Source organism: Hippopotamus amphibius, chromosome 8 (assembly GCF_030028045.1).
Source record: "Hippopotamus amphibius kiboko isolate mHipAmp2 chromosome 8, mHipAmp2.hap2, whole genome shotgun sequence".
Lineage (NCBI taxonomy): Eukaryota > Metazoa > Chordata > Mammalia > Artiodactyla > Hippopotamidae > Hippopotamus > Hippopotamus amphibius.
This window is the reverse complement of record NC_080193.1, coordinates 121270092-121289265: the sequence shown is the minus strand read 5'-3', so window position 1 is coordinate 121289265 and position 19174 is coordinate 121270092. Positions and strand designations below refer to the sequence as shown.

General features: G+C 36.1%; 1 protein-coding gene across 2 annotated transcripts in view; it reads left to right on the top strand.

The window, feature by feature from the left end:
* Window positions 1-18340, top strand: part of UBE2E3 (ubiquitin conjugating enzyme E2 E3) — a 78711-nt gene extending 60371 nt beyond the window's left edge. For both annotated transcript variants that reach the window (XM_057745447.1, XM_057745448.1), the window contains 3 exons: window positions 11737-11869; window positions 15764-15911; window positions 17555-18340. In XM_057745447.1, coding sequence (XP_057601430.1) covers window positions 11737-11869; window positions 15764-15911; window positions 17555-17652 — 379 coding nt within the window. In that variant the 3' untranslated portion in view covers window positions 17653-18340. The remainder of the gene's footprint in view (window positions 1-11736; window positions 11870-15763; window positions 15912-17554) is intronic.
* Window positions 18341-19174: the final 834 nt, after the last annotated feature.

The following is a 19174-nucleotide window of genomic DNA, read 5'->3' as shown; positions in this document are numbered from 1 at the left end:
ACTTCAAAGCAAAACATATAGAAAAACTAAAAAACAAACAGGTACTTTTAGAGTTTGTGCTTAGTTTAAACTTACTGGTAAACTAGACTAGAGCGTGGTACATTTATTAGCTTATTAGTTATGTTTTACCCAGTCATAGTCTGTCTTAAAGTAGAAGGTGGTAAATTAAAATGAGATGATCCTGTCAAATATGGTCGACTTGTGATACAGATTTACAATGTATTGGTAAAATGGCTTAAATTTTAGATGTGCTCTAAACTTTATAATGTGCAAAGAATGGGGAAAAGGATGTTACCGAAGAAAGAACAAGTCGCTCTAGCCAAGATATCTAAGAGCTCTTATTAAATCTTTGTTATTCCAGAGTTAGGGAATCTCTAGTGCCAGAGTGCTAGAATTGAGGATAGCAAAGCATACCATACAAATTCACTCTGCCTATTTAAGACCCTTTATGGTTTAAATTTCCTCCTGTGGCCTTAGTGCTTTAGCCACATAACTCACTGTTTTTCTTTTCCCCCTTACTTTTTTTTTTAATTAAGAAACAAGTAAAAAAAAAATAGGTTTTTTTTTGTTTGTTTTTGTACATAGTGAACAATTCAGAGTAGAATAGAAAAGAGTATACAGTGAAAAGTAGGTTTTCTTTCTACTTACAGAGCACAGATTCTTCTTGGAGGAAACCACTATTAGCATCATTTTGTGTGTCTCCATAAAGAGTCCGTTTATATTGCCAGCATACACATGCAGATAGCTTTTGTAGTTTATACCTATAGTAGAAGCATTCATATCCACTATGCTGTACCTTCCTTTTTCTTTTTTTAAATTTCTTTTTTGTTCCCCCACCAACCCCATTTAACATGTCTTAGAGATCTTTCCAGATTCCATTTTATTTTCCTCCCTGTGAGCTGGTATGATCCTTATATCTTCAGCAGATGAAGTCTTCCTTAGTCTCTAACATCCTTTTCAAACCCAACTTTCCCCCATATCTCTTCATGTAATTAATCTCTCCTCTGCTCCCGTTTCCTTTTTTCCCCATTACACACCTATCACAAGTCTGCCGTATATTATCATGACTTATATGTGTTTCTCTCATCCCAGGTGTCATCTCCTCATCTCCTCTGTATTCTTTCCATAATCTGGCTCATCCCACCTGCAGGACTTTAGTTACGACCTGTGTACCAAGGTCTCACAAATTTATATCTACAGCCACTCTCCCCCCATACACACACGTCACTGACATATCTATTTCTTGTGTATCTCAAAGGCATCTTAACCCTAGTATGTCCAAAACCTTCTCCTTTTCCGGTGGCTCTGTCTTAATAAAAGGTATCTGTATCCATCTCAGTTGTACAGTCTGGAAAACTATAAACTATTCTTAATAGCTCCTTCTCCCTTACCTCCCATATTCCAAAAACAAGTTTGGTTGATTTTTATTTCCTCTCTCTCAAATCCATCCTCTTCCCTTCCTCTCTAATATTACCTTCGTCCAGTCTGCCATAATCTTCACCTAAATTATCACAGTAGTCCACCGACATAGCCTCTCTTGTCCTCTTCCAGACCATTTGCCTGCCATACAGCAATATGAGGACTGTTTCCAAAATGTAAATATTAGTATGACCCCCTCCCCTGCTTAAAATCTTTTGATGTCTTCCTGTTGCTTTTAGGGTAAAGACAAGATCTTTAATATAGCCTAACAGGGTCCTGCATGGACATTTGTTGCTAATTCCCTCTTCAGTTCATCTCTTCCTGCCCTCCTCCACTCTGCATCTACCACACCAGACTTACTTCCAGGCCTGCCATTCCCCTCGCTCCTTACTGCCTCAAGGTATTTACACATGCTGTTCAGTCTTCCCCAGCTCTTCCCTTTTACCTTCTCCTAACTCCCATTAAGTGTTTCAAATATTATATCAAACATTGGTTACTCTGAATCTTTCCTGAACTTACTAACTAGGTCATATCTTCTGTCACTCAGCAAAGTAGTATATCTCTTCTTTGGAGTGCATTTTCTGCTACATTTGTGTGTGCGCGCGTGTGTGCGCGCGCGTGCGTGCAGTTTGTTCGACTAATCACTGTATCCCCAGGTAGGCATTAATCTCCCTGAAGGCAGTGGCCTTTTTATCTTTAGTTTCCTTCACAGGTGCTCAGCACAAAATAGTAGACACTCACAATAAATGAATGAATTTGTTTCTGTCTTCTCCACTGAGTCATCTGTGGAAAGTATGCAAAATATTGCAAAAGCTCAAATATATATTTCAGGTTCTAAGTGAATCCATGTGCCCAACAAGGCACAGAATGGCTTACTAAGCAATACGCACCACAGACTTCTCAAGGCCTTACGTTTACCAGAAGGAGGTCATTCTGGGGGCGAGGAATGGGAAGATAATTGTGAACTGCCAGCGGACTGCTAGGTCTGTTTTTTAGTTGCTGGAATTATTTCCCTGTATTGTTTCCTAAGCCATTTCCCCCTCCCATTGTCTTTTATCTCTCCCCCTAATAAATGGTGAACTCCTAATTACTTTCAACCCAGAGAAATAACTTTTCTGAAAGCAGTCAAAAACAGAGCTGTTCACTTATAAAGCAACTGAAGTTCAGAAAGAAATAATAAGATATGTAATAAATAAATAATAGCTATGTAATAAATAATAAATATTGTATTATGTCGAGATAGACTGACTGTGTCTGCCTACATACTAGCCATGAGAATTTAGGGGAAGCTGTTTAACTGCTTTGACCCTTGGTTTTCTCATCTGGGAAGCTGGGATTAGGTATAGTATCTATCTCATAGTATTACTGTGAGGATTAAATGAGATATACAGTATTTAATGTAGTCACTCCTAGCAACATACAAATGCTCAGTCAGTACACATGGTTCCTGTTGTTGCTGCAGCTGCTATTCTTGTTGCGACACCTTTTCCCAATACAAATGTTGTTTAGTCTAGTTTACACATAACCTTCGCCTCCCACTCCACTTTGCTGTGTCCCAGGGAAGGTAGAACTTCGTAGGCCTCAGCCGAGAGAGAGTAGAAGGGACTAGGAGGAGAAAGGGTGATGGGTGTTTGCATTAGCAATTTGGAAGGGAGGATAGGTATTCTTGATATCTCCATTAGTAAAAGAAAAGTCTAGGTCTTCACGTACATAGTACCTCACTTAAAGTTATGGGGAAAATGGTATAAATTGACTTGTAAGCCAGCATTGAAACCACCATTTATATTACTGTGGTTAAAATGTGATCCAGAGTTCCAGATTACCTGATTTTAAAACATACTTTTGGTATGCATCCCTTTTTAAGTTTGAAACTGTTTTTATAAACCAGCACTTAAAGAAACAGTTACTATTTCCTTGGGGGATTGGGATTGCCATATATACATTACTAATAAGAAAAAAAATACCAAATTGTAGACTCTTAAAAAAAAATTAACAAAAAAAACCCAAAACAGTTACTATTTCTTGCTTTACTATGGAAACATCTACTTGTTCTAAACTTTATTTGTATTTTTTGGATTAATTTTTTTTTTTTAAAAGCAGTTTTAGGTTCACAGCAAAATTGAGCAGAAAGTACAGAGTTCCCAACTACCTGCTGTCCCCACATGCACACCCTCCTCATTACCAGCGTCTCACACCACACTGGTACATTTGTTAACAACTGATGAACCTACATTTGACACATTGTCATCACTCGGTGTCCTTAGTTTTAGTAGGGTTCACTCTTGGTGTTCTACATCCTGTGGGTTTGGATGAATGTGTAATGACATGTATCCAGCATGGCAGTATACAGAATAGAGATCCTCTGTGTTCTGCCTGTCCATCCCATCCTCCCCTTTAAACCCTCACCATCACTCATCTTTTTACAGTCTTCATAATTTTGACTTTCAAGAATGTCATATAGTTGGAATCACAGTTATATATGATTCAGATTGGCTTCTTCCACCTAGTAATATGCATTTACGTTTCCTCCGTATCTTTTAATGCCTTGATAGCTCATTTCTTTTGCGCACGGAATAATGTTCCACCGTCTGAATGTACCAGTTTATCCATTCGCTTACTGAAGGAGATCTGGTTTGCTTCAGAGTTTTGGCCCTTATGAATAAAGCTGCTATAAACATGTGTGTGCAGGTTTTTGTATAGACATGTTTTCAGTTCATAAAGTACCAAGGTGCACAATTGCTAGATTGTATGGTAGGAGTATGTTTAGTTTTGTAAGAAACTGTCTTCCAGAGTGGCTCTGCCATTTTGCATTCCCACCAGCAGTGAATGAGAGTCCTGTTGCTCCACATCCTCGCCAGTATTTGGTGGTGTCAGTGTTTTGAGTTTTGGCCATTCATATAGGCGTGTAGTGGTATCTGGTTTTCATTTGAAGTTCCCGAATGACGTCCATTTGCACTGCTCTAACAGAATAGTGTAGACTGGGTGACTTATAAATACAGAAATTTATTTCTCACAGTTCTGGAAGTGGAAAGTTCCAGATTTGGTGCCTGGTGAGGACCTGCTTCATGGCTCAGAGATTGCTGTCTTCTCACTGTGTCCTTCCATAGCAGGAGGAGCAAAGAAACTCGGGGGTTTTCTTTTTATAAGGGCACTAATTCTATTCATGAGGGCTACATTCTCATGACCCAGTTACCTCCCATAGCCACCCCCCAACATACATATACCATCACATTGGGGGTGGTATTTTGGAATTTCAACATGGGGGTTGAAATTTGGGGGGGTACACATTCAGTCCATACCAAAGCTTGATATTGAACATCTTTTAATCTGTTTATTTGCCATCTGTGTATCTTCTTTGGTGACGTATCTGTTCAGGTCTTTTGTCCATTTTTTAATTAGGTCGTTCAGTTTTTCTTTGAGTTCTAAGAGTTCTTTGTGTATCTTAGATAACTGCCCTAATCAAATATGTTGTTTGCAAATATGTTCTCCCAGTCTGTGACTTGTCTTCTTATTCTTATTCTTATTTTCTTGACGTTGTCTTATGCAGAGCAGAATATTTTAATTTTAGTGAGGTCCATCTTATCAGTTGTTTCTTTCCTGTATTGTGTCTGTGGTGTTGTATCTAAAAGGTATCACCATATCCAAGGGCAGCTAAGTTTTCTCCTATACAATCTTCTAGGAGTTTTATACTTTTACATTTTATATTAGGCCTGTGTGTCCCATTTTCAGTTTGTTTGTGAAGGGTGTAAGGTCTGTGTCTAAATTTCATTTTTTTTTAACATATGGATGTCCAGTTGTTGCAGCACCATTTTTTGAAAAGACTGTCTTTACTCCATTGTATTGCCTTTGCTGCTTTGTCAAAGATCACTTGACTTTATTTATGTGGGTCTATTTCTGGCCTCTCTATTTTGTCCCATTGATCTATTGTCTATTCTTTTGCCAATACCACAGTCTTGATTACTGTTCCTGTATAGTAAGTATTGAAGTTGGATAGTGTCAGTCCTCTGAATTTGTTCAACTTCGATACTGAGTTGGCTGCTCTGGATCTTTGTCTCTTCATATAAACTTTATAATCAGTTTGTTGATATCCACAAAATAATTTGCTGGGATTTTGATGAGTTTGCATTGAATCTATAAATGGGAAGAACTGACATCTTAACAGTGTTGACTTTTCTTACCCGTGAACATATAGTATTCTCCATTTATTTACTTCTTCTTTGATTTTATTTGTGTTTTAATAGATTTGGTATTAATATGTAGTATTTTAAAATTTAGTCATGGTGGATAAGGTCTGTTGAAGTTACACCAATATGGCATCTTAGTACAAGCTCTTTCATTTCTGTAGCCATAAAATTAAACGCATGCTTAAATAAGAACTTTGTATTAGTAATTTTTAAAAAAATGCATACTACACACACAGGTATATTTATTTTAACAATTTAATGGTTTAAATGGGACACCGTTACGCCAGTTTGCATTGTTGTGTCCGTCTTAAGTCAGACATGTTATAGTCTTTTCTCCTTGAATTTAATTCAGCTCATTTTAAGATTGCCACAGGGATAAAAACCATACAGATTTTAGTATAAATCTTTGCATTTGGCTTAGTATGGGATTAAAAAATTGTGTGCATAAAAAAAGCACTGTATTAAAAAAAGGGTTTTGTAAAATTGAATCTGTTATTAAATTAAACATTTGAGATATTTTGTGGGGAATCACTCCAGTGCTGTAAAAGGCTAGTGTTTATGACCCTTGCAGTAACAATAATTGCTGAATTAATATTCAAGTGATGAGAGAATGGATTTTGCTAAGATCAGTCCACCTGCTGCTAATGTTTAAAATAATATCACTCGTTAACAACGAGAGCAGCTAGTAACAGAATGGTCCCAGGTGCAAGTTTGTCACTCTGTCTAAACTTTCAGCCTGCCTTTTACTTTTGTTTGTTTTGTGTAGAAGATATAATAGTTTATGGGAAACATGATATTTAAAGGGAGGAAGGGAATGTTTGTAGGGGAAAAACAGTAAAATAAAAGTACTTCTCCTTTTCTTAGTAGTAATTAAGCAGAAATTTAAATTCTCAATTATGGAATTTAACAATTGACCTTTCTTTTTGGCATTAGCAAATATTGAGGTTTCAGTAAACAAAGTCACTGTTAATTTTGTCTTTGCTTTTTCAGAATTTGACTCAGAACTGGAATGAATTTTACTTTTGCTGTATCAGTGAAGTAAATTACTAAGTAAATGAACCGTTTCTTAGGAAATTAATACAGGTTTACCCCACTATCCCAAAGTTAGAGTGTTCCCATAAAACCTTTTGTAAGCCTAAACGACATAAAGCGAAGAAGCAATTACCTTAGGACACATCTTGCTCACTGTGCACAAAATAAATGGAGATAAAGCACAGATGCTCTGAGACACAGTTCAAAGCTACTGAGGCTTGATGCTGACATGCTGAATGCAGTTCCTGGGAAGGAGCTTGGTGGTGCTGCTCTCACCATTCAGGGTGCAGGGTGCGTGCTGCCTCTATAATGTTCTCTACAAAACAGACTGAACACTATTTTCACTTTTCACCTCTTTTTGTAAGAGTGAAAATTTTCTTTGGTTTTCTTTTGGTTGGTGAAAACAGGCACGAATATAAGTCTTTCATGAGAGCAAAGTGGCATAAAGTGAAATTTTGAAAAGTGGGGGGATAGCTGTATAAGAAAAAGTTCCCTTTCTGCTTCCCCCTTTGCTCTTTTGCCTTTCCCCTGCCATTAAACATGCTCTGTGAGCTCTCTCTTTCCTCTCCCCTTGGGCAGATCCCACAACTCTTTAGTCACTTTGAGTTGTTAAAATACACCTGATTTTTCAGGGCATAAAAAGCCAGTTCACTGTAAGTTAAAGGTCCTGGTCAACATCTTTTTTAACCTCATGGAGCTTACATTCTAGTGGGAGACAGACAATAATAAGTAAGATAAATAGACAGAATGTATGTTAGAGAGTGACAGGTGCTATGGAGAAAAAAATAGAAAGGAGGATGAAATGTGTGGAGATGTGTGACATTTTAGATAGAGTGGCCAAGAAAGACCTCTCTCAGAAGCTGGAAGCAGGGAGGCTATTGTAATTGACTGACACAGGATGCTGGTGTTTTCAGTTAAGGTCAAGGTGATAGGAGTAGGCCGAAGTAGTAGAATTTGAGGTATGTTTTGAAGATAAAACCAACGGAATTTACAGGATGTGGGATAGAAAGTGTTGTCAAGGGTGAGGTCTAGGCGTTTGCCCTGTGGAACTAAAATAAAGTTGCCATTAGCTGAAGTAGGAAAGCTTGTAAAAGGAATTGGAATACCTGGGATTCAGTTTGAGGCATGTTAAACTTGTCAGAATTACTGTATTCAAAATATTAGATTTCAAAATAAAGTATGTTTAGCAGGCATTTAGATGTGTAGCTCTGAAATTCAGTATAGAAATGTAGGCTAGAGATACAGATTTGTTGGTTCAGAGCTTACTGGTGCTGTTGGAAGCCATAAAACTGCAGGAGATTAACAGAAGTGTAGATGTAATTAGAAAGGAGAAGAGGTTTAAGGACTGAGCTCTGGAGGACTGGCAGTATTTAGAGGTTAGGGAGATAAGGAACAGCATTAGTGATTGAGAAGGAGGGGCAAAGAAAGGAGGAAAACCAAATAAGTATGTTATTCTAGCAATAAAGCAGAGAAAGTATATCAGGGAGGAAGAAGTGACCAACTATGTCAGTTGTTGCTGGGCCAGTCAAATAAGATGAAGACTGAGAAATGAGTATTGGTTCTAGTGATGAGGTCATTGGTGACCTTGGATGAGAACTATTTGAATGGAGTGGTGGGGAGTAAGAGCCTGTTAGAGGTCATTGAAATGAGAGCTGGAAGGGGTGGAGGAATCGAGGTTAGTTTTTTAATAAAGATTGGGGAAATGGCATTGTAGTATTCTTGTGGGCATGATTCACCAGAGAAGGAAAAAGAGATGATGCAGGATGGAGTGTAGAATTGCTGGAGTGTTGTCCTTTTGGAAAAGAGAGAGATTGAGAACTAGTGAAAAGTGTGGAAACACCTGTCTTAAGATTGTCAGCATGCAGCACCCATTTTCTTTTCAGCTCTGAAGCCTCAGTGGCAGGTCAGCTATTAGCCTATAAAATGTAATGTCTGAATTAGGGTGGAGTCAGTCGTGCCTCCAGCACACTCCCACCCTCCTCCTTACCTCCTCCCCCTCAACCCCACATCTTGATGAGCAGGAAAATGGGGGGCCTTGTTCCAGACAAGGCAGCCAACAAGAGCTGGATTTTAGCCCTAACTCACCTTAAGCTAGGTTCCTTAGAACACAGCCATAAGCCGCATCCCTGCTAGGTCTGCTCCAAGACAGCAGGGAAAGTCACATTTCAAATCCTGCTGCAATAACCATATCCTTAGTGTCTTATAGCAGAATAGCATAACTGAGAAGAAAGCAAATTTAAGAACCGAGAATTTGGTGTGGGAATCCCAGCTCTAACTGGCAGAGGAGATTTAAGACGGGTGGCTTATTTTCTGTGAGTTGGTTTTTACAAGTGTAAAAGGAGGGATTTGGCTTCAACCAGATCCTTTCATGCTGAAATTCTGTGACTCATTAAAATATAGAAATTCCCAGCCACCTGAAGCATAAATAGTTCTGCCAAGAACCAAAGAATATCACCAAGGAAATTTGGTTTCTTTGGAGAATAGCACTCTCCTTGGGTTCCTACCCAAGTTTTGCAAAATTTGACTGGAGATTAAATTACACATAGTAGCACTGAAATTATACGAGAATGTATAAATATAGCAAAACCATTGAAGTCAGTCGAGATTTATTCAGACTTTGTCCATGTTCTGTCTGCGTATTTTGTAGGTGTGGGACCTATGGAAAGTTATTTAAATCTCTGAACTTTTGTTTCCTCATCTAAAACTAGGAATATAATAATAGTGCCTATTTTATAGATTTGTAAGGAGAATTACATGAGATCTGCACTATGGTGCTTTGAAAACTGCTTGGCTTGTGGCGTAAACCTTAGCTACTGTCATTAGCATTGTCACCACCACCGTTAGTGGTGGTGTGACATGTCCTATAGTTTAGAAACATGTTAGTAAAGCAGCAATACTGTAAAAGTCTTTTATACTATAATTTAGTTTTATAATGATTACTTTGAGTCATCAAGGGAAAAATTAACGTAGAAAAGGAAATGCCATTGAGTCAGGTTAAACTTTCTTCTTTTTTCAAACAATATCAGTGTTTCACTTTCTATGTTTTTAGTTACAGTGAAAATTCCCTTGGGGAATATACCTGATTCTCAAATGATGACAGAACAATGAACCATTACTGTAATTAGTTCCAGTATACTGTATACTTAAAACTTAGGAAATAGTGTTTTTCAAAAGTGTATTTTCCCTAAATAGGCCATAGAAGTAAGATTTTATAGTTCATATATATGTCTTAAAAATAGGTTTTTGAAACATCCTTTAAATATTGTTATTGTACCATCAAGTTTTCTACACTTTTTGTATGAACTATATTCAAAGTGATTATTAATAGCATTGCTTACTGGATGTTTACAGCCTACAGTGTATGTTTTACAGAATTACTAAGATACAGTTAAATCATTTAATGTACACCTGAATGTCCTACTGCTATTAATGTGGTTGCTTTATCAATGCTGCTTTGCATTTATTTTAAATCAAACATGCAGATCATTTTCTAAACTGATGGTCACTTTAAAAGAAGAAAAGCTTTATACTTACCTTAGTGCAGAAAGTCAAGTTAGTCTGTATAGTGTGAAGGTTAGAGAAAAATGGAAGTCTGTAAGTAAATTTGAAAAGGGTTTAAGGAGTATTGGATGTGTCTTAATAACAAATAACTGTGAGTTTAGTTTTGTTTGAATTATCTCTCATTGTAGTTTATAAATGAAATGATGGTGTTGAACACAATGTAATGTGCTTGGGGTTTAGTAGCACCTCTAGCACTCAGAACTTGAACAACATTCCCACTCAAAGGAACCAGGGCTCCTTGAAGAAATGGCAAGTTCCAAGGATGGGAGCCTGGAACATATTGTTGTGCCAGAAAGTAAGGAAGTGTTCAAAAAATGAAGGTGGCCTATCACAGGGATACAGGGTCACTTTGAAGATGTTTTCAACTGGGGTAATTTGAGCCAGATTGAGTATCAAAATAATTTAAAAGCAGTAAGAATTCTAAATTGTTAGGAAAAAAGATAGGAATCCATGAGCACCTCACCAGTAATACACGTATCGTACAGACAGGAGAGGAGAGGGCTCAAGGGCCAGCTGGTAAATGTGGAGGAGATGCTGACGTTGGAAAATTATGATTTTTGTCCCTGTCATAGTAAAATTTAGTTTAGCCAGTAATCATAAGTCAATAATAAATCTCGGGGAGAAATTTTGATGAAGAGTGGGGTATTTCCATGGTCTTAAAGTGTGCAAAGGTTGCTTATTGTTGCAGTAGGAAAATTGGACAGCACTTGATCTGAATAATGAAAATTAACATCACCAGTGTGCCTCTGGATGTGACACCCTGAGAAGAACACAACATCATTTATGCTCTCCTCTAGCCAGGAATGAATTACCTGCATCTAATCATGAGGAAACATCAGACAAGTTCAAAATGATGAGCATTCTATTAAAAGAAGAACTGTGTTCTTCAAAAATGTTAATGTTATAGAGGCAAAGGAAAGCCAAAGGCCCTATATTAGAGGAGACTACAGACACAAGACATAGATGATTGATCCCAAGACTGGGACCCTGTATCTGAAGGAAAATTAAGATTTTTTTGAGGCATAATTGGGTCAGTTGACAACATTATTTTGAAGATTGTTAGTATTGTGTAGATTTTACTTTTATTGAAATTGTAGCTATGTTGCAGTTGTATTAGGTTGTTTTAGAAAATGCATACTGAAATATTTATGCGGAAAGGGCCACGATACATTTGGCTTACTCTCAAGTGGCTCAGAAAAAATGCACTTTGTGTATATGTGTGTGTGTGGTTTTTTGTTTGTTTGTTTGTTTTTAAGGGTGAGATGGAGAGGGAGAGAGGGAGTTGATAAAACAAATGGGCAAAATGGGATTCTGGATAAAGTTGTTATACAGGTGTTCTTTGTTCTTGCTATTTTTCTGTAAGAAATGTTTCCAAATGTGTTCATACACACATGCATGCACAAGTTGGTTGAGACATTTCTTTTATACTTATCTCTTATTGTTCTAGATTGCTAATTTACCTTTGAAACTTAATTGGTTTAAGATGTTAACATTCATTGATCACAGATATACACATTGATTTTTAATTTCTTTTAAATAGTGCTGGGCCTAAAGGAGATAACATTTATGAATGGAGATCGACTATACTTGGTCCACCGGGTTCTGTATATGAAGGTGGTGTGTTTTTTCTGGATATCACATTTTCATCCGATTATCCATTTAAGCCACCAAAGGTAAGAACCTAGAAGTGCATTCTTTAATACTTATCCTTTTCCAAAATCAGTTTATTCTAGGAGTTAAATGTGTGGCTGCAGTTATTTTAATTTGTTTTTCATGGATTATACAGAAACTCATGTAACCAAGGATTTTAAAACTGTAGAAGTAATTGATTTCTGTTTTTTCCAAATAACGTTGTAATCAGTGGAGAGTTTTTTAATTGTAAATAAAAGATTGATTTGCACATCAATAAGCAGATAAATTTTAGATTTATGATATGAGAGAAAATATCCTATGAATCTTACTTAAGAAACCTATTGGGATAAAAAATAAATTTGTTTGACAGCTTCTGGAAATAAGAGCTAAGTAACTTGAATTTTGTGCTAAATACCCTATCTTTATAGATGAGCGAAAACTAGAAACGTGTAGCAAAGAAGAGGGAACTACTACTATTTGATACACTTATGGCCTTTGTATGTAAGATGCATTAATGGGAATGAGGGTGGCAGGGTGACATAGGCCTCCTGTTGCCTCTGAATATGAATTAGGTGGGTAACAGCAAGAAGGGTTGAGTTGTGTCTTGTAATGACTGACAATTATTTTTCAAGTCTTAAACATAACAATTGCTTGAATAGCTTCCTCCTCTGACTTCTCCCAGTGAAATGGTCAAGCCAGCAATTTTTGCCATCAATATTAAGCCTGAGCATAATTTCTAGTTACAAAGACTTCTGACTTGTCAGGGAGAAATGTTATCAAGCCCTTAACTTTCAGCATAGTTCCTTTTGTTCCCTCCACTATTTAAAATATGTGTATTGATTTAAAGCCTGTGCTCACATTGTGTGTTATGTGTCTGTGTAAAAATAAAGGATTTTTTTTTTTTTAAAGAAGGCAGATCAGTCATTTCTCCTTGATCTAAAAAGGTAACGACAGTTCCATCTAGTGGTATTTACCTCAAATTGCAGCTACCAAGGTTCCCTCTCACCTAGAGGTATTTGCTCTCAACTACAGCTGTCAGTTTTTGAGTGCTTTACTCTGTGGTCCCATCAGAATGTAAGATCTTTAGATTGTCTTATTTAATGATTATCTTCTGTAATGTTCTTGGGTATGTTGAGTATCTCTTGCTTAATCAAAGAAGGGGACAAAACCCTCATGTTAATAATATTACAGATTGTATTCACGTTCAAAATGACACGTTAAATGCCAACATATCATTAACTATCCAGTTTGCCTTTGCTACTTAAGTTTTCTGTGTTATAGAAAACAAAACTTTAGCAGAATAGCTCATGACTGTATTTATAGTGATGTGTATTTCTGTTTGCTTCATTTTTCATATTGGAAATTGGTTTTAACATGGTAGCAAAATTAGGGAAAAGTTTTCAAGATTTAGTTTTTATGAAATTAATTTTATGCATGAGGGAAAATTTGTTAAATGAGACATTTTTCTTAGCATCTTTTCTGTATGTGATTTGTCATAATTGTTTTGGTTAATGTAATGGTTATTAACTAATTTGGCATGTTAATTTTTTTGCTGAAGTCTCAATATTTTTACCTAATAACCCTTTAATGTTGATTCCTTCCTTTTCCCTAAGATATGTTATACAGTATTATGAAGCATTCTTCAGATCTATAGTTGGACAAGTGAAAAAGAAATAAGACTTCTGCTGTTATCTTGGTTTAGGTATAATTATTTCTCTACAGTTTTGCCTATTTTTGAGGTTCAGATAAGGTGTTGAACTTCTTGAAGAATAATAGAAATTTAATTCTCTTCTGTTCCTTGATTATTAAAAGCTTAAAGGATTCAGGATGTTAATTGTGTTTGTAAGCCACGCATGTCTATCTAGTAGTCAGCTGTCAATGATGTGAATATACATTATTTCCATGTTCTAGAGCAGGGCTGTTTAATAGAAATATAATGCAAGCTACATGTCTAATTTTTGATAGAAACAGTGAAATTAATTTGAATAATATTTTACTTAATCTAATATATCTAAAAATATTGTCGTTTCAACATGTAATCAATAGAAGTATTAACGCCATATTTTACATTCTCTGGTATTGAGTCTTTGAAATCTGGTGTGTATTTTACACTTTCAGCCCATCTTAATTCTTGTAGCCACATTTTAAGAGCTCTGTGTAACTAGTATGTACTGTGTTAGAACAGTCTAGAGTTATATACAGTAGTCCCTCCTTATCCACGGAGGAGTACGTTCCAAGACCCGCAGTGGATGCCTTGAAACCATGGATAGTACCGAACTCTATATAATGCTGGTTTTTTCCTATGCATAAATGCCTATGATAAAGTTTAATTTATAAATTAGGCACAGTAAGAAATTAATAATAATAAAGTTAAAGCGATTATAACAATATACTCTAATAAAACTTATGTGATTGTGGTCTCTCTCTGTCTCTCAAAATACCTTGTGCATATTTAATGGCTTTTCCATCGTAACTAAGCATTTGTGGCTGTAGCTTTTGCAGCTTGAGGCACAGCAAAACTAGCACAATTTGTTTTTTCCTTTTTCACAATTTCACAGATAAAAGACTCATTCTTACCACAGATCTTAGCAACCTCAGTGTAGAATTTTTTTTCCTATCCTTATTAAATTGAAAACTTTCACCTTCTCACTTTATGGCAAGAACTTTATGGCTTCTCTTTGGCAAATCTGAGTTGCCAGCACCACTACTCTTGAGCTTCAGGGCCATTATTAAATAAAGTAAGGGTGACTGAAGCACAAGCACTGCAGAGCCGCAGCAGCAGAACTGATAACCATGGTGCTACTTGGTAGACTGACTGGGCAGGATTATGCTGGACACCCAGGCAGGGTAGAGCAGGGCAGTGCAAGATTTCATCGTGTTATTCAAAACAACACACAATTTAAAACTTATGAAACGTTTATTTCTGGAATTTCCGTTTAATATTTTTGAACTGCAGTTGACTTCAGGGGTCCAAAACTGAAACCATGGAAAGCAAAACTGCGGATAAAATGGGTACTGTGTTCTCTTTCTCCTCCTTCCCCGCTGCACCAGTGGTTTCTTTCTCCTCCTTCCCCGCTACACCATTGGTTTCTTTCTGGTTTTAAATTATTCATCCTTAACAGAAATACACTTTTGAGGGCTTTCAGCATTTTCTTCCCAGACTCCACTTTCTTTTCCACTCCATTTTCTTCCCAGAGATCACAGTACATTGCTAGTTCCAATGGATCAGGAACTGTCTTTTTTTCTTTGCAACTCTAAATTAAGAATTAACCACCCAATTTGTGTTCATGATTGTTTTGAGACTTGTTTCAATGATTTATTCTCTTTTTTTCACATATCTCAGGGGTTTAATAGTTTCCTTTATTCACTTGCTTAAAACCTTACTTGTTTTGTTTTATTATCTTAGTCTTAACAAGACAGTGAGCCATTTATGGAAATGAAAGTCTGTGAAATAGAAAGGCTGGTGATTTCACCAACCTTTTCCAGTATTTTCTGACACGTGGCCAAGAGATTGGCCAAGTTAATGACCTTTACTAAGAAACTAATGTAACTTTAGTTTTATGTTTAAAAAAATTCTTCACTAGTTTCTCTTACCTTTGGCACCAGAACGTTTCTGTTCTCCCTCTCTTCTTGTCTTTAAACAGGGAGGTATATGTGCATGCATGCCCACACATACATGCATAGAATTACTGTATCATTTTCTTAAACAATTTGACAACTCATTTGGTGTAAAAGCAATATAGTTCCTGCTATGCTGGGTAAAAACAAAATTTCTTTAAACTGAATTAACCAAAACCATTTAGTTTCGCTGTTACGTAAACCTAGTGTTTGATTAGCTCTTCGGTGAGATTGTATGCTGTTGGCTGTGATCTGTGATAGGAGAGTTGGTAATAAAGCTGTTGTTTTCTTTCTGATTTTAATCTCACTGCCCTTAGGTTACTTTCCGCACCAGGATCTATCACTGCAACATCAATAGTCAGGGAGTCATCTGCCTGGACATCCTTAAGGACAACTGGAGTCCTGCTTTGACTATTTCCAAGGTTTTGCTGTCGATTTGTTCTCTTTTGACAGACTGCAACCCTGGTAAGCAGATTTTTATTAACGCACACAGTGAGGCTATAGAAACCAGTGCCTTTTTTTCAGTTAGTCTAAAGTGACTTCGAGAAGTAAATGCTGTTGATAGAAAGATCAGCATGAGACATTTTTTGAGTAAATCATCAATGCTGTTTCAATTAGAATAGACCAGAAGTTTCACAGTTAACTTCCTTTAATCTGTGAATGGCATGCTACCCTATACGTATTTTCTCCCTGCCATGGATGACTGTTTTCTAAATTATGCATTTGTACAAACCACTTTTGACTGGAGCGGAGTAACGTTTCTGACACCACTGCCTCCTTCTCTTGCTCCTTCCGCGCTGCCATGTGCTTCAGCTCAGCCACTCAGTAATGAAGGGCTTCTTGTTCTCCTTTCTTTTTTGGATTATATTAGATGTGGTCATAGTGGATATTAAAATGATAGCTGATGAGAGGGTTAGACTAGGTTATGATGATAAAAACCCAGAGATAAAGTCATTAGTGCATAATTTTTAAGAAATGCTTAACTGCCACACATGATCTTTAGTGTGAGTAGCTGACTTGGAAAAAGTAATGTTTAGGCCTGGGGTTTCACATATGCTATCTTACCAAGTGGTCAGTTTTTAAACAAGTTGACTTACAGTTTTAAATATTTAATCAATCACCAAAGGTTATTACTATTTTCTTAGGCCCAGCAGTTATACATATACCCAAATTAGATAGATAGATAGATAGACAGACAGACAGATAGATATAGGGAGGTATACAAGGATATTCATTGTGGCATCATTTATTAAAGCAAAAGATTGTAAACAACCTACAAATCCATTAAAAGAGGATATAGCTTAATGAGGTAGCTCTGCGAATTAATACCAAAAACTCTAAGATATATTAAGTAAAAAAAAGCAAGGCACTGAAAAAAAACACATATGCATAACAATATTCTAAATGCTTATAAATATGTATAATGTCTCTGGATAGAAATGCTGTAAACAGGTATAAATTATTTGCCAGGAAGAGAAGCTTCAGAGTAGTTGCAGTCAGGAAGGAAGAGAAGCTTTACGTGTTACTGACTGTGGTTTGGTATACTTCAAATGTTGTACCGTGTGTACATAGTCGACCTTTTTGAAAAACAAATTCAAAATAAAATTTACATCTCAGATTTAATTTCTCACTCAGAATACTATTTAAAAAACAAAATGACAAATAAGTTTTCAAATGGAGATGGGGTAGTGATTTAAGTCATATTGTACAGGATGAAGGAAATATTTCATTCTGAATAGCACTGCATCATAGGATCTGAGTTTGGAAAAATTAATTTTTAAATATCTGTAGAAAGACAAATATAATCACCTAGCACACTTTTATTGTTCAATAAAATGCTAGGAGTGAAAATAATTTTTGTATATTAAAGGCATACATTTTAAAAAATCAGATTTATTAACTCAACATTTACTTTTTAAAGAGGCTTTTCTAATTTAAATATTAAAATATAAAGATGATTATGTTACTTTAAACATTTTTCTTTTGAGACGTTAGGCATTATATATCAAGATGCTGCTGAAAAACCAGCATTTCAATTCTGGAGACTATTAGAGCTGAACTTTTAAGACACCATATAATATCTTTTAATGTTCTTTCCACTTTTCCAGCGGATCCTCTGGTTGGAAGCATAGCCACTCAGTATTTGACCAACAGAGCAGAACATGACAGGATAGCCAGACAGTGGACCAAGCGATACGCAACATAATTCACATAATTTGTATGCAGTGTGAAGGAGCAGAAGGCATCTTCTCACTGTGCTGCAAATCTTTATAGCCTTTACAATACGGACTTCTGTGTATATGTTATACTGATTCTACTCTCTGCTTTTATCCTTTGGAGACTGGGAGACTCCCCAAAAAGGTAAATGCTATCAAGAGTAGAACTTTGTAGCTGTAGATTAGTTATGTTTAAAATGCCTACTTGCAAGTCTTGCTTCTTTGGGATATCAAAATGTATTTTGTGATGTACTAAGGATACTGGTCCTGAAGTCTACCAAATATTATAGTGCATTTTAGCCTAATTCATTATCTGTATGAAGTTATAAAAGTAGCTGTAGATGACTAGGAATTATGTCATTTGTATTAAACCCAGATCTATTTCTGAGTATGTGGTTCATGCTGTTGTGAAAAATGTTTTACCTTTTACCTTTGTCAGTTTGTAACGAGAGGATTTCCTTTTACCCTTTGTAGCTCAGAGAGCACCTGATGTATCATCTCAAACACAATAAACATGCTCCTGAAGGCATAGTTTCCTGTCGTAATATTTTAAGTCAGTGTTGTTAGAAGGTGTGTCTGAGATGATTGTTGATGAAATAAAAATGTGGATATGAAGACTGATTACGAAGGACTAGTACAAATAAATCATTTATTAAATTTAAAACATTTGAAATCTTATAAATGTGTAGAGTTTTTTTCCTTTAAGTCCTAATGAGAGACTACATGAGCTTAAATATACAAAACTGCATTTTTAACCATTGGTCTCAAAAACACATGGAGCTCTACTTCAATAATATGATATTTGAGCTAAAAATAACATGAAATGGTGACTTCTGTCCACCATTGGGCAATATTGCCAAATAACTTTAATCTGGTAGCCCTTCTGTGTCTAAGTATTTTTTACTTCTAATCCTGTTCTTGAATTTTCATGGTGTATTTGGTGTACATTACCATTCTTATTATGGCACTTGTCTAACAGATATAGCCAGAGGCAGAGTTGAGCACAGAAACCCTTGTCTGCCCTGAAGGTAGAGTAGAACTCTGGGTTAGTGTGCAGATGTGGCATTATTTCTCAGTTGAAAAAATATGGAATTTTAAGGGTTTTATAGGTCATATGAATTCGTTGTTTCTAATTATTAAATATTAGATTTCTTACAGGAGTTAGTTTACTTTTCAATATTCAGATTGGTCAACAGAGTATAAATGTTCTTTCTGTGACTTGGGGTAGTTATTGAGGTAATTCTCCGGTCATGTTACAAAGGTTGTGAAATATGGGGAAATGTCTTCTCCAGTCCTAAATATGGAAATAGACTACTATCCTAAAATTTATAGACTGGAATTATTAGCATAAAAATACATTGCTCCAAGATAGTAAAGTAAAGCATTTCTAGTTGTGTATACCCTCACAAACAGTAATGGACTCCTACTTGAGAATTTGTCAGTAGAAGTCTTAAATCAGGGTAAAAATAAAATTACACTTCTCTATCTATCTTTCACTTAACACCCCTTGCT